Here is a 16,906-nt window from a genome sequence, read left to right on the forward strand (position 1 = left end):
GACCAAGAGAAAGAAAACTTGTACATGATATGCATAGCTGTCACCAATCACCAAAAGAAGTGGTACTTGAATTATTTCTTGACTTACACTAAGATTCTGAGAATGGTAGCCTGGATTTTGCGTTTCGCAAACAATACAAGAAAGAAACATGAGTGACGTATTGGCGGGGAGCTAACTGTCTGTGAAGTGGATGTTGCTGAAAAATCAATAGTGATGATCATACAATGGGAGATATTTGATTCAGGAACAAAGATAATCCCGAAGACGTGTGTTTTGAAGGCTGTAATGTGATTATCAGACTTAAAACTGGATTAATAGGACATCGAGATGAAGAGAAGTGTTCATTCATTTCATTTTTTTGCTCCATGGGTTTTTATCTCTGTGGAAGTTTGTACTCAGTATGGGGCTGTAAGTATGTCATTGTTTATGTAAGTGTGTTTTGACAGTTTAGAAAATAAAAAGTATGCTTCAAGTTTGTAAATTAGAATGAAATATTGAGCGGAAAGAGTAAAATGGGTAATTTTACTTCAGTTCCTGACACCTTCCCTTGATTTGTAAAAATTAATTTATAATTATTTTATTGATTGTAGTACAAGTATAAATCTTTGTAACAATAAAAGTCTTCACATTACAGCCTACATCTTTTATATTGGGAGATAAGGTATCTTGCTCTAAAAATTCTGCCTGAATTTTTTACAATTATTTCACCTTTATTGTTCAACAGGTGATAAGCACATTTGCCAATGCTCTTGTTAATGATATAAGGTCTGTGATATAACTTATTTTAAAAAAAAAATCTTTATTAACTATTGAAGAAATATGTAGAACTTTGGGTAGCCCTTCCTTGCCTGTTGAAAAAACCTAAGATTGTTGCTAACCTCACATAAATATTCTCTTCCCACGCTTTTACACACGACTTACACAGACTGTCATTTGAAACACAGGCAAGTTTCACAGTCAGAACATTGCACGCATCTCACATCTCACAACAGTATTATTCAACACGTCATTCAAATCATTCACACTAATTTTAGCATGAGATATACATTAATCGCTCTGTTCAATTGATTTCCCGTCATCTCATGCATTTTGCCATTCTCACTTTCCTTAAACATTCCCCTCACACCAACATAACCTCCAACACAATTATTCCTCATAAAATCTTCAAACCCTGAATCTTCATTTCATTTACTAATCCTTCCTACAACCCCATCATGTATACAATGTGACTTTTGACAATTTTGGTCCACTCACTCTTATTACAAGATACATACCATCATAAATTGCCTCAAGCTCATTCACATAACTCTTTGCACATGTTCCATCACTTACACTCACCCTATTATCAACACTGAAATCACTATCATAATTACTGGGTGAGTTGTCCGTGCCGTTAGTGGCACGCAGCTGTGTGCTTGCATCTGGGAGATAGTTGGTTCGAACCCCACTGTTGGCAGCCCTGAAGATGGTTTTCCGTGGTTTCCATTTTCACACCAGACAAGTGCTGGGGCTGTACCTTGATTAAAACCACGGCTGCTTCCTTCCCACTCCTAGCCCTTTCCTATTACATCTATCCCCAACAGACCTATCTGTGTTGGTGCGATATAAAGCAAGTAGAAAAAGAAAAGGATAAAAACCTTTCATTTCATCTTTAGATTCCCAAAATTTCTACTAAATTCACGTACAATTACTCCATCTCAGTACCCATCTTGTTAGCTCCCACTCGCACATCATTTATGCCATTACAGTAGAACCTCGATAATTCGAAATCGGTTAATTCAAAATCCCGCCTAATTCGAAGAAGCTCTCGTTCCCGGAAACATGAGATATAGTTTTGCATGTTATTTTAATTGTTTAATTCGAAATATGGATAATTCGTAATTCGAAGTACAATGTCGGCCCCATTACCGAAATTCAGACTTTTAATTCGAAACTGCCTTTACATTTTAAAACAATAGTATGCTATAGAGTAATTTCAACTCGAAATTTATGCGCTCCGCGTCATAATAGAACGCGTGTTCCGGAACGTGGAGGGGTAGCTTTCCGCACTTACACTCACTTCGGTGGGTCTACAGTGTGCTTCATGATTGTTAAGTTGATTGAAATCGGAATTCTTTTGTATACAATATTTTAAAGAACGCCGTAATATCACGCAACAGGCAGTGTGTGGGGAAATAGAATGCGCGAACACTGGCGAAGCCGACAGTTGACGAAAAAACGTGGCTCATATAATAAATTCGTAGGCACCAAACAATATTGTCATTTCCGGTGAAACTGCATTGCTTCATTTTAATGCGAGCCCAAACGGTCTTATGGTTTTTACAGGATAAATTGCCAGTCGGGAAAACGTACACGGGTGAGGGATGGGGGTCATAGTAGTGCGTTGCAATGCACATGGACGCGAGATACTTTATCCTCTTGTCATAGGAAAGTTCGATAAGCTACAATGTATTAAGGGCTTTGGGTGCTTTCCATGCCAGTACAAAGCATCTAAAAATGCAAACAGTACAGAAATCCAAAAAATAATGCATTTGCACAGGGGAACCAGCATAATTTATCCTCGTCTTTGAATTGTGCGATTTTCTTTTTTCTTTCGTTGCGTGAGGTTATGTTTGTCAGTGATTTATCCAAGTGCATTATTTGAACATTGTAAATGCACCTGGTTGGATACATTTCGGAAATTGTTTTTTTCCATGGCATTTGAAAGGTTTAAACTGTGAATCGAGGTGATTGCATGTATTAATGGGTTTTAGAATACTTTGTGACACGGCAAGTGTTTACATTTCTGAAGTACGAGAGAAGTGCCATGGCGGGAAATCGTACACAGATAGAGACATAGGAAAGTTCTATTTTAAGAGCATCGGGTACTTTTTGTGTAAATACAAGGCATCTAAAATGCATACAGTATAGTAATCCAATTAATAAAGTACTTGCACATGGGAGCCAGCATAGATTTTTCCTCGTCTTTGAATCGTGCTTTTTTTTTTTTTCCTTCGTTGCGTGAGGTTATGTTTGCCAGTGAGATATCCGAGTGCATTATTTGAATACTGTTAAATGCACCTTCTTGGATACATTTTGGAAATAGTTCTTTTTTCATGGCTTTTGAAAGTTATAAACTGTGAATCAAGGTTAACTGCATGCAGTAACGGGCCTTAGAATATTTTGTAACACGGCAAGGGTTAGTACTTCTGAATTGCGAATTGGCGGTTAATTCGAAATTACGTAATTTGAAGTCCGATTTTTGAGTCCCAATGACTTTGAATTAACGAGGTTTTACTGTAATACTATTACTCTCAAACCTCTTAACAGAAGTTTCATTGATCTCAACATCACCAACCTAACATTAATCGTTGCAGATTGTAAATTTCATTTTTTTACCGTATTGAAGATCTACTTTTGATACAAATTCTTATAATTTTATTAAATTCCACCTATTCAATAAATAATAATAATAATAATAATAATTTTTTTTTTTTTGCGAGGGAGTGTGGAAAATCTTTCATAAGACGCTTGTGAGGGTCCGCACTCAACAAGTGTGTGGAGATTCTTACCCACTAAAAACCACACTCCCTTTTCCCACAACGTTTATCTCCGCCCCGGACACCGCTCTCGCATTACTTCAGGACGGATGTCATGCTTAATGCATCTCGTGCTTCATCTTCCCTCTTCTGCTTTACTGTCTGTCGTAATCATCCAGGTCTTTCTTCTGATGCAGAATATTTTCTACGTAGACTGCCACCTGGTCCCAAGACTCTTGACTTCGTAGCATTACTCACACAATCCCTTCTGGCGTCAATTCTCCCTGCATAAGTTCTAAGTATCTTCTTTGTGGCAGCCAATGAACACACACAAAGAAAGTATGTAATACGTCATCGATATCACCGCAGTACGTAGGTGGTTTGAAAAGTTCTCGGAATGTACTAGAATAAAGTATCTTACCTCGGTGGAACTGCTTTTATTTTTCAACAAGTCTCCCTGTAGACTAATGCATTTGGTCCTGCGATGTTCCAATGCCTTGATCCCATCTCGAAAATGAGATTCCTCCAGGCCTGCAAAATACCTCTCCAATTCGGCTGTCAGTTCTTCCCTTGTAGAAAATCTCCGTCCACCGAGGAAAATTTTCAGCTTGGGGAATAGATGAAAGTCTGATGGTACCAAATCAGGTGAATAAGGTGGATGTGGCAACAATTCATACCCCAGTGCATGAAGTTTTGCCATGGCAATAACACTTGTGTGCGGCGGACCGTTGTCCTGATGAAAGATGACATTTTTCCTTGCCAAACCAGGCCTTGTTTCGCATATCTTTTCCTGTAGTTGGTCTAGGAGGTTTGCATAGTATTGCCCCGTAATTGTTTGGCCAGTAGGAAGATAATCTATCAGCAGAATGCCTTTTGCATCCCAGAAAACTGAAGCCATGACCTTTCCGGCCGAACGCACTGCCTTTGCTTTCTTTGGTGGTGGTGGTGAATCAGCATGTTTCCACTGCTTTGACTGCTGTTTTGTCTCTGGGGTATAGTAGTGGACCCAAGTTTCATCTGTAGTCACAAACCGGTACAAAAAATCTTGTTGGTTGCACTGAAAACGGGCCAGACTTTGTTCGGACATTTCCAATCTGGTGCGTTTATTGTCTAATGTCAAGAGCCGCGGCACCCATCTTGCGGATAATTTTTTCATACCCAATTCTTTGGTTAAAATATAATATACCCGTTCAGAAGACATCCCTACAGCTTCAGCATTCTCCCACACTTTCAGTCGACAATCCTCCATGACCATTTTATGCACTTTTGTGATAAATTCTGGGGTCGTAACACTTTTTGGCCGTCCACTACGCGGATCATCATCCAAGCTCTCCCGACCAAATTTAAACTCGCTGGTCCACATGGCAACAGTTGAAAATGAAGGAGCAGAGTCCCTCAGTGTCTTCTGAAAGTCGGCATGAATTTCCTTTGCTTTCATACCTTTCTTTACAAAGTATTTAATCACTGCTCGAATCTCAGTTTTTCCATTGTCACAAATCACTACGCGGGAACAACAACAAAGAGTCGTCACCACACTCCTGCAGCTAGAGCACTGATGCGCCTCGTGTTCACTCACAAAGGATGTGTGATTATTGCGTGGGAACCTTGTTGCTCTAGCACTGACATCTAGCGGTGATTCCGAGAACTTTTCAAACCGTCCTCATATATGCACACCGGATTTGTTGCTAGCCCTAGTCTATGAAGAAATTTTTGGAAGTATCCATGACCTGTCAAGAACTGTGTGAGATAGTAGTTCACTTCACCATGATTTCGGCCAACCCATACGCCCAGAGAAGGTATCAGTCTTTTTGTCCATTTCCCTCTGGAATCATCTTCCCATCTTGTTTGCCATCCCTGCATTCTGCGACTAATAATGATGATAATGATAATTTGCATCACTAACATTAATCTCCTCACTTACACTAACATCTGCAACTTCAGATATTTTTGTCATTCACCAAACAATCTAGACCACCTTCACGGAAAAGCTCCTCTTTCAGTTTCTAAAACTTCCTTATGAGCATCAATCGCCACAGTGTTATCGTCATCAACACTAGGTCCTCCAACAAATCTTCCCTAATTTATTTACTACCCCACTCCCCACATCTCTCTGATTATCAATTCCTTCCCTTATTTATCATTTGCTTTTTTTAATAGTACTACCCCAGTTATGAATTGCCATTGAACATTTTACCACTCTCATCAAGTTTTTTCCTTAACTCTTCCCCTACTTTCTTGAATTCCTCCTTGATTTCCTCCTTTGATTACCAATTTCCTCCTTCAATTCCTTCATCTGTTCTAACAACAGTTTCATCAAATAATTATTACCCCCACCTGTTGTACTGCATTGATTTTTCCCATTCTTCTTCTTCTTCTTCTTCTTCTTCTTCTTCTTCTTCTTCTTCTTCTTCTTCTTCTTCTTCTTCTTCTTCTTCTTCTTCTTCTTCTTCCACTATAATTCAGTACACTTTTTTAGAGAACGTATTTTCCAACTGATCATTATTCTCATTAGATTTTTGTATGTTTGTGTTAATGTTACTACCTTAAGTTTCAGTGATCACTTTATCAAGAACCAACATATTTCTTTTATGCACTGTTCTATTCCTCAGTACAATCTCACTCCTTTTCCTACTCCATAATACAAGCAAATCAATTCTAACACCAACTCATGACTTTTGACAACATGTGCCCATTTAGAACACGCTTCACATCTGGATTTGATTTGTGCCTCACGTTTGTAGTGCCATAGGTTGTTACCTGCATTCCTACTTACTTTCATTAAATAAAATATTTACATTTCAGCATGACCTTGTAGACCCACTGGCTGACAACTTACAAGGGGCTGCCAACAACCTTCTTTTGACCTTGAATTCATACTCATCATCTACTGTACCTTCAGTGACACACAATAATATGAATTATGACAACAATTTCACTTCTACCATATTTTTGAAACATATTTTGTATCAGATAAAGGTGTCAGTCATCCAAAATGAAGATATTAATCAGCAAATGCATATTTAAAGTAATTTAAATATACTAGGCTTATGAAAAACACAAAGAAAATTGTAGAGAAAAATCTTTTACATTCAAGTTACGCCAATAAGCTTGCTCAAACAATAAAAATGAAACATTTAGTGTGGCTATTAAGCCACAAATGAACACACTTATAATTGAAATACAATATCTACCCATTTAGGAATAGTTTGTTTCGGTATGGTAGTCCTGAAAACATTGGGCTATACACAATCCAACCTTAAACTCCTTGCACCTCCAGCTACTTTCTTTTCTTACGTGCTTACTACTTTCCTTCTTACCTCTGGCTGAACACACCTTGTTATTTGTTGGAGGAAACTTTCCTGGAAAATGTGAGCAAAAGTCCTGTCAACTCTCAGAGAGGGAGCGGGCTTCAGCATAGAGATGTCCCCTCCTTTAGCTGCTAACCTCAAACTGATTGCTTTCATATAATCCAAAAGAGGCATCTCCTTCTAACCCCAACTTGGCAGGTTCGATCCTGGCTCAGTCCGGTTGTATTTGAAGGTGCTCAAATACGACAGCCTCATGTCGGTAGATTTACTGGCACGTAAAAGAACTCCTGCGGGACTAAATTCCAGCACCTCGACATCTCTGAAGACCATAAAAGTAGTTAGTGGGATGTAAAGCAAATAACATTATTATTATTATTATTATTATTATTATTATTATGAAGAGGCATCTTTGATTTTGATATATCTTTATATAGAATGAAACCATTCGCTGTCACTATCATTGAATCGGCATAAGGATATGTTTGGACAGTAACACAGTTGACAGTGCGATAGAGTTGGCGCATCGAGTGCTTTGTAGAGGTAATGGCAAGGAGAAACTACCCTTTTCATCGTTTCAGTCTGAACTGCCCGATAACTGCTGCATTCTAGTGGATACTAGATAAACTTCTATCCCCAAGCAGGGAATGGGAATCATATGGGATACATGCAGCTACATATAAATACACAAGAAAATCACGCCCCTATCATATACATGCGCCGTCTACAACGAGGAAAGCAGTGCGCCCGTATCGCGTACGGGCATAGTGTTGAAAGTGTTTTGAGTTTTGCTTTCCGTACCGCTACATTCTTCAATTATTTCTGTGTCTCTATATACCTCACTCTTCTCTATCTCTTTCCCACTCACTCTCTCCCCCATTGGAAGCTTGCTCTCAACCACCCTGTGAGTCCTAGACAGCCCTGCGCCAAGCACAAAATGATCTGGTGCACTGTACATCCTAGCCTTTCCCATCTGCTTCAAATGACACTCAATTACGATACATTACTGAATTACATTTCTGAATGCAAAGGAAATATGCAATGCTGTAAAAACATAAGTGAAGAAATCCTGTCTGTTCTATTATGTATTACTTCTTTTTAATATTTTTTTTCTATATAATTTATATTTTTGTTATGGTATTAGGTGAAATTACCATATTTATCATGTAAAAGGATCCACTTTTGCATGAGTTGCATAACTAACTATTTATAGTACCAATAAATTCTGTTGCCTTTATTTATTGAGTTCTATCATCCCTCCTACTGTAATTTGATCCTTTTATCGCTGAATACTGTATCCATAAATTTCAGTCACAACTTGCAAGCCTAAGGCAGGAAGAAGCCCGGTTAAGGAAGCTGGTAAATATAGCTCGGCCTGCAAGCTTACCAGAATTAGCTAAACCTAAAGAGTTGCCTCCAGTGTCCAGACCTGTTGTTGCTGCAAAAACAGGTCCTATGAAACGTAAAGCTACCAGTTTTAAGCCACAGGTATGTGGAACATTTTGTATTCTTTTTGAATGTAAAGGAAATATGCAATGCTGAGTGGAGATTTGATTTTCCCAGTCATAATATTGATCAAGGGTCAATGTTGCTGTCAAACTTTGATAAACACACACAGTAGAATATTTATTATTTATTTATGTTATTTGTGTGGAGTATGGGTTCATCTGCTGTGACTATCCTTTGACTAACTTTTCTACGTTGACGAATGAAGACATTAAATGAAACCAAAACATCATTGAAATACTAACAAAGTTAGAAGATTTTTACAGTAGGGAGTGGCAGGTGTAAAGTTATGTGGGTCTCCAAGTATCTAAGTAGTTGCCTGTTACTTTTATCCGTACTGGGTGTTATAAGCCAAATTGTTCCTTCCATCAATTATTTGATGTAATCTAAAACTATTCAGTTGTGTCCTTTTGTTCTACTCTGCAGTATATCTTTCACCTTGTTGTCTAGATAAATCACTCGCCCTTTCTAATTGTCTTTTCCCAGTTGTTCCTAACGAGGATCTGTTTTAAGATGTCATTTTCAAAGAATCTGTATGTTAATATGTACTTGTAGACTATTTTTGAAAAATATTTTACTTTTCCATAGTAGTAGTGGTGGTGGTGGTGGTGGTAGTACCTTCTAGTCATGAACAGTATAAAATGCTCTTCTCTCCCAAGTGTGGAGGACCAGCAACTAGGGAGGGAGCATTCATTCATTCATTCATTCATTCATTCATTCATTCATTTATTTATTTATTTATTTATTTTTATTTATTTATATTGTAATCTTTACTGATTTGTTATTTAATAACAGTATAGTAGCAGAAAAATATAACCATGCTAATGCTGCAAAATTATTCAGCCACAATAATGTACTATGGCATTAAAACTATATAGAGGCTGCCTGGTCAAGGCGGTAAAAGAGTACACGGTTCGCCCGGAAGGACATGGGTTAGAATCCCTGTCAGGAAGTCATAAATTTAAGAAACAAGATTTCCACTTCCAGAGGTGCACATGGCCCTGAGGTTCACTCAGCCTACACTAAAAATGAGTACCAGGTTAATTCCTGGGGGCAAAGGTGGCCGGGTGTAGGGTTAACCACTCCACCCCATCAAGTGCTGAGGTTACGGATAGTGGAAGAAACCTTTACCTTCCACCCCTCCAAGGGCTTTCCTGGCCTGTACGGAGATGACTTTGCTTTGCTTTATTAAAACTATACTAAAAAAAAAAACAAGGAAGAAGAATGTTTAAGTCTGGAACTATGGATTACTCATTTTGGAAATCTACATTATCAGCAAGTAATTGAAAACACTAGTTAATTTCATAACAATGTCAATACACTGAAGAATAAAAGATGTTTACAATTAAATTAATTTAAAACTAAATCATTAACTTGCAACCATCTGAATATTAATTTAGAACAGGGTTTTTATATTAATCGGTGTCCAACTGAATCTTAAACGAGTACTTGATGGTGAATTAAACAAACAGAAGAATTTACAAATTAAAAATCAAGAATAAATAAACCGAATTAATTTTTTTCATCACCCTTGTCTGGGGAGCTCCTGGATTGGGTTGGGTTGGGGCTCTTGGCCTTCATTTGCCCTCTTCTTGTTCTGATCCACTTCGATGCTTCACTATTATTACAGTGGGCTCGCCACAACCTAAGGCATTTTCAGTAGAATTATAGCCCTAGCCTGACAGTGCGATCCAATGGGCACAGAGCTCTTTTGTTCTTAATGGCTACATCACTTGCTCGGACAGTGTTATCACCTGTTCACATAAATTGGGGGGGGTGTGTGTGTGAACATATCAAGTGGATCATTCGAAAACCATTGGTCTCCTTTCATTAGGTCAGGCAAGATCATTGGTCTGGATAGACCACATTTGCATGGCAAGCAAAGGAAGGGGGTCTGGGGATGTAAGCCTCTAATATTCCCCAGGAGCACAACCCGTATCACCTTTCGCTTAGGAATTTTTATTCTGGTATAGTCGGCCTACCCTTCAAAATTTTGTGGTTTTATTATATTTTACTATTAAAGTAAAGTAACTATTCAGCACTTGGTGGTTGGTCCCCAGCAGTGGCAGTGAACACACATTAAAAAAATTCATTTTGTAAATTCTTGGAATTAAAGCAAATTATAAATTCAGCGAAACCACCTCAAACATTTCATTACTTCTTGCTACATTTCTTACTTATTATTCACTCCTGTATACCCCTGTCAACCACTAAATTATCCCCTCTTTTCCATGGTCTTTTTAATTATGTTAGTTTTAACTTACTATACTTATATATTCTACCTTCTGTCTTCTTACACAATCTCCAGTTTTACTTTACATTCCTATGCAGTGCACTATATTTTCCTCATTCTATCCATGCAGTAACCCTCATTTTAATGTTAAATTTGATGCTGATACAATTTCCGTTGTATTTCACCTCCCTTCCCCATTTTTAGTCACAACTAATACTTGACTATTTTATGGAGCAATATCTTCTAGTATACTCATCTCACTACCAAAATTTCTTTTCCCCATCAGACATGAATGATAAATATTTTAATTTAGGTATATTTTTTGTTATAGCCAAGTGAACTGGTGGGTCGAAGTTCACCAAAAAGTGAGGTATCTGCTGCTGACATTGAGGAAGAAGAAGAGGAGGAGGAGGAAGAGGAAGGGAACGAAGAGGATAAGAATAAAAATAATGATGGAAAAAGTATCTCTGTGAATGAAGTTTCTCTCTCTGGAAGTGTCTGTGATAGTGATTTTCAAGATGGGCCAGCTAAGAAAGAGGCATTAAGCTGCTCAGAAAATGAAAGAGAAGGTAATTAGAGTAGTTATAATTATTAAATAAGAAATATAAATGATTTGAATTTAAATTGAGGTTTTCCAAGTGGAAATTTTTTTTTTTTTTTTTAATTTGTTTAAATTGCGATGTTAACTCTACAAAACCTGTTGAATTTTAGAGAGGGTACCGTCACCAGACAAATCAAGCTTGGTTGTGAAAGAAAATCATAACATAGCACCAAAGATAATTGGACCATCTTTGCCTCCAACTGGGATTGATTCAAACAGTGAACCATCAGAGAAGCGAAGGAAAAGAAACAGGGGTAAAGCCTCTCGTATTAAGGTATATCTTTTACTTATAATATGTTAAGCTTTTAAGCATGCTAATTAGTTGTAGAGATACTAAATATTCTAAATGAAAATGTTCTGTTTGTACTATTGAAAGTAGTATACTGTTGTGCAGCTGTGTAGATGTACAGTGCGAGCCTCAGTCAAAGTTGTTGTTTGTTCCATGTGCCATATCTGAGTAAGCCTGCTGATCCATATGGCTCGCCCAGTGATGTAACAGTCTTGGCTACTCTGTGATAAGCTTCCGTACAGCGTAAGCATGATTGCTTCTTATACAGCAGAAATTGATTGGCTTATTGCATTTGATGGCATGGCAAGAATAAAGGTGGTGATAGGATTCTAAACTTTGCTGAAGCTCTTGAACTCGTCATCATTAATAATTTCTTCAAGAAGAAATCTTCTCACCTATAGATGTATTATAATGGCAATAAATTGTGCCAGATTGATTATATCTTCGTACAATGGTCTGACTTAAAGCTTGTCCAATGTGCGAAGGTTATACCTTATGAAATAGCGGCAGCCCAACACCATTCACTACTTGTCCAAATACACATCTAACCTCGTGGAATGGTTCTTAAAGCAGGAATGCATAAAGCTTCCCATGAACATCTAGGTGCGACTAAACCTGGGCGTAGAAAAATTTATCATCAGACATGGCTGTGAACTGAACGAGGTCAAAAACATGGTGCAGGCTAAAAGAACATCTATCAGAGGTTTCTTGCCTCAGAGACAGAAGAAAATTGGATTCTCAATTTGATGCTAGAAAGGCAGCAAAAAGAACAATTGCAGTGACAAAGTCAGCCTATTTCAATGAGGTATATGAGAATCTTGATACACCAGCTGGAGAGCAAGATATCTACAGACTTTCCAGCACTTTCACCCCTGTTTTTTTTCTTTTTTTTAAATCATAATTATGGACACTATCATGAAAGACCTGCAGAAATTGGCACCTTGGACCCTCCTGTATGCCAATGCTGTGTTATTGGCTTCTGTGAATAAGACTGAGCTACAGCAACAAGTGCAAGCATGGAAAACCCCTCTTGGGGTGTTGGGACTACGTCTTAATATTAACACATTGGGTGCCACGTGCTGCCAGATGGTGTCACGCTGGTCTTCAAATTTAAGATGACGTGACACCATATGGCTGCACACAGGTCTTGAAATCAGAGTTGGTGTGACATCATATAGTTGCATACCAGAGTTTTGGGCAGTGCGCCGTAGAAAATCAGCTGTGACATCTATGCATGTAAAATTGGTACTATCTGAAGAGCGAACTACGGGGTCTATTCCAGCTATGTATTGCTACTATGTGCCACCATATGGCACCACAGTATTCTTCCAAAGTCAGTGATTGGCCAGTGGTCATTCTCACAAGTGAAAGCGTCCCAGGCATTGTTTTTTCCTAGTTTATGTGCAAATTATCATTCAGTTTGTATAATTCTAAAAAAATATAAAGAAATGGAAGATGTTGGTAATATTCTTGGTGGAAATGGTAAGCGACCTACCAAGAGGAGAATTAGTGAGTTGAATATTTGTGAATTACTGATGGATTCTGATGGCGAGAAAGATGTAAGTGTTGATGACAGTGAATATAACGCTAGTGATGATGAGTGCACTGCCAGCGTGACAGATGTATTGAGTGATGCGGAAGATTGTGGCGATATTGATAGTGACATTATAGGTGCGGACGGTGCTGGTGCAAATGGTGTACACAATCATGTGAACAATGATGACTGGGGTCCTTGTGTAGGGACACAGAAAGACATTTCATTTACAAGCCAGGAGCATCTAAATCTTCAAATTGATACTTCTTCAGCCACAGGAGCATGCACATCAAGAATTTTGAATCGGTCTACAACTAACCCTAAAAAGAAAATAAAGAGCAGACCGATGGCCACATGACCCTTTTAGTTGCCTTCTACGACAGGCAGGGATTACCCGTGGATGTATTCAACACTTCCCATCCACAGGGGGTCCAACAGATGGTACCAAACCACAATCCGTGTCCGCGCCTAGGTCACCACTTTTAGTCGCCTCTTACGACATGTAGGGTACACTGGGGGGTGTGTTCTTCATCTGCATCCCCCACCGACAGTGGATAACAATATGTAATGTAATATGAGGACTTGTTTTGCATTTCACTAGGTTTTTGTAAATATTGTGTTTGTTTGAATTATCACATAAATTTGACGTATTTGAAATTTGTGTTGTTCATTCCACATAAAACATCAAAAAATTCTGTGACACCATATGGCACCATGCTATATTTTATGTTTAGTAAAAATTGATGTGACACCAAATTGCATCACACATGACCATGGTATAATGAGATAAAGTTTACTTAGTACATCACATTAATATATCCCAAGATTATATAAACAGCCTAAAAGACATATTATTGCTGTGGCACCAGCGGAATACTATTGAAATTCATGCTGGCACCAGTGGAATAGTGTACTACAATCGGCTCGGCACTCAATGTGTTAAAAAAATGGAGTACATGATGACAGATCTGAATTTATGGATGCCATCCAAATCAGTGGCATCGACCTGCAGAAAGTAAAGGCCTTCATCTTGGCTCAGCCATCACTGCTGATGGGACCCTCAGTACTGAAAGAGCCAGGTGCACGTCGGTAATGTGAGGCTGAAGTGGCGATCTATGGCTGGTGTGCTCTGTGACAAAAGAAAATAAGTAATTAAAGTCAAAAATGTATCCAACTATTATCTGTCGAGTTGTATTGTATGGTGTAGAGTGTTGGCCTGCAACAAAGCAAGTAGAACATCGACTTGATGTTATGGAAACCAAAATGCTTCACTGGATTTCGAGCCTGACACTCCACGATCATCTCACCAGTGATGACATCCATAGTAGATATGGAATTGCACCAATCACAGAGAAGACAAGACAGTGGTACAGACATATGCTTCAAGAGCAGACAGCACATGTATCTCAGGAAGTGGTTTGACCATGGAAGTTGTGGGAAGATGATCAGCAGGAAGACCAAAGCAGCGAAGGCCTGAGACCTTTATACCTATTGAAGATCGTAGGTCTACATCCCAATCAGGCATAAGATTGTGCCAAGTGGAGAAACAAAACCAAGAAAGTGGATCCGGTGCACTGTGTGACAAGCACTGAGGATTTCATGGCTTCTGAATTAAGCGTTTTTGTGAATGCTATAGATATTTTTAAGCATGAATCTGTTGAGAGAGTGAAAAGAAAATTCTGCCAACAGTTTTCTGGAGCATGAGTGCCACTATGTTACAGAATTAACAAAATTGTGAATAAATTCAGTATTGTGGGTTTAGTACTAAACAGAGAACTAATTAAATAACCAATTGTCTTAACTGACAAAAAGAAAAAATGCAGGATATTTGTGTAAGACTTGAGCGATCACCCACAAAAATCTAAACTGGCTCAGAATTGTGACGTCTCATATTCTTCTGCACAGCAGGCAGCAAGAAAAAAAATGTAAGCCTTGCAAAGTCACAGAAGTTCAAAGTTTAACCCCAAGAGATCCAGCTGCATGAAAGCATTATTGGAATTTGTTTCTTCAGTCTGTGAACAGTGGTAAGTTATATCCTGAATTAGTGCTGTTTTCTGTTGAGGCGTGGTTTTATTTACATAACCTGGATGTGAAAATTCACAAAATAACTGGTATTGATCATGTGACAATCAAAGAATATAATTAAATTTCACTTCACGACCTTAAAATAGGAGTTTGTTGCGCTGTTAGTCCTAAAAGAATTGTAGGCCCAATTTTTTTAAACTACATCCTGTAATTCTGACTGATATATAGAATTAATTCTGAACAATATTTTTCCTCAACTGACTGAACCAAAATGTCACATGCCACTTATAATTCAATTAATGCAAAGCTGAATCTTTGTGAGTGTGAATATCTGTGGAAATTCTGAATTCAGGCAGTGTGTATGTTTGTTTTGATTGCTGTAAATGCAGAGAAACACTGCTTGCACGAATAAGTAGAGGGGAGTGGCAGTGTCATTTCTTTGTGAGCATAACACCAGAAGTGAGAATGTCAAGATGTTTATTTCAGATTTTATTTGCAGTGAACCATCAGTGGACATTAAATTTTTTGGCAAGATCACAGGAATTGAGGGCATAATCAATTTTGTGTGTTATATTCTTTCCCAATTCCTAGAAAACTGTAACCTGAAACTTTCTAGGTGACATTTGATTATTTCCAAAAGTCCATCGGCAATATAAACTTCATTTTGTCCACTATGTTCAAACCAAGTTGAAAAATCAGCAATATTCCCTTTATTAACGCAGTCAGTCCAAAGAAAAACTTTCTTATAAGATCTTCCACATCCTCACGGGCTTTCAAATTACAGTAAAACCTCGTTAATTTGAAGTCGTTGGGACGTAAAAATCGGACTTCGAATTACATGCTTTTGAATTAACCGCAAACACTTACTTCGGAAATGCTAACCGTTGCGGCCTCACAATATATTCTAAGACCCGTTGCTGCATGCAGCTAACCTTGATTCACAGTTTAAAGTTCTCAAATGTCATGAAAAAAAAACTATTTCCAAATGTATCCAACAAGGTGCATTTACAGTATTCAGTATTGGATAACTCACCGGCAAACATAACTTCCCACAATGAAATCAAAAGAAAGAGAACATGATTTAAGACAAGGAGAAATCTATACTGGCTCCCCTGTGCAAGTGCTTTATTCATTGGATAACTGTACAGTATGCATTTTAGATGCCTTGTGCTTGCATGGAATGTACCCAATGCCCTTTAAACATCGCGGCTTATCGAACTTTCCTATGACGAGAGGAGAAAGTACCTGACTTCCATCCACATTACAACAACAGTACAGTGACTATACTTGTACGATTTCCTGCCATGGCACTTCTGAGACCCATTAATGGATGCAATCACCGTGATTCTCAGTTTAAACTTTTTAAATGCCATGAAAAACACTATTTCAGAAATGTATCCAACAAGGTGCATTTACATTATTCAAATAATGCTCTTGTATAAAACAATGACAAACATAACCTCACGCAATGAAAGGAAGAAAAACATGTGCACCATACGGGTACATCATTCATATAGTGCTTTTTCCCTAACTGCCTCATATGCTCCGTCTAATAATCTAATAAAAATATGTTGGATGGTCAAATAAATATAATCATCTCCTGAAAATTCCAGGACGTCACGCAGATAGGAATGAAAATAATTACATCAACTTAGGTCTGCGACCAAATAATATTACAATTATCTATGTTTGCAAAAATCGTTTGTATATTTCATCCCATCTGACATACGCATTCATTTGTCTGCATCGATACTGGCTTATTTCGGTGAATACCACATGAGAATCATATTTTGTTGTCAAACCATATATTCATTCGCTGCACAATACCTTTCAGGGATACACATTTCAATTAACTTTCCTTTTTAACGTGGACTCAACCGAGAAATGCACAGCCT

General features: G+C 38.1%; 1 protein-coding gene across 1 annotated transcript in view; it reads left to right on the forward strand.

Annotated features, from left to right (window-relative positions):
* Positions 1-16,906, forward strand: part of LOC136857005 (kanadaptin) — a 152,772-nt gene that overhangs the window by 111,425 nt on the left and 24,441 nt on the right. The window contains exons 7-9 of the mRNA XM_067135339.2: positions 8,135-8,311; positions 10,894-11,131; positions 11,274-11,437. Of these exons, the coding sequence (XP_066991440.2) occupies positions 8,135-8,311; positions 10,894-11,131; positions 11,274-11,437 (579 nt within the window). The remainder of the gene's footprint in view (positions 1-8,134; positions 8,312-10,893; positions 11,132-11,273; positions 11,438-16,906) is intronic.

The sequence above is a fragment of the Anabrus simplex genome, chromosome 1, assembly GCF_040414725.1.
Source record: "Anabrus simplex isolate iqAnaSimp1 chromosome 1, ASM4041472v1, whole genome shotgun sequence".
In the NCBI taxonomy this organism is placed as follows: Eukaryota; Metazoa; Arthropoda; class Insecta; order Orthoptera; family Tettigoniidae; genus Anabrus; species Anabrus simplex.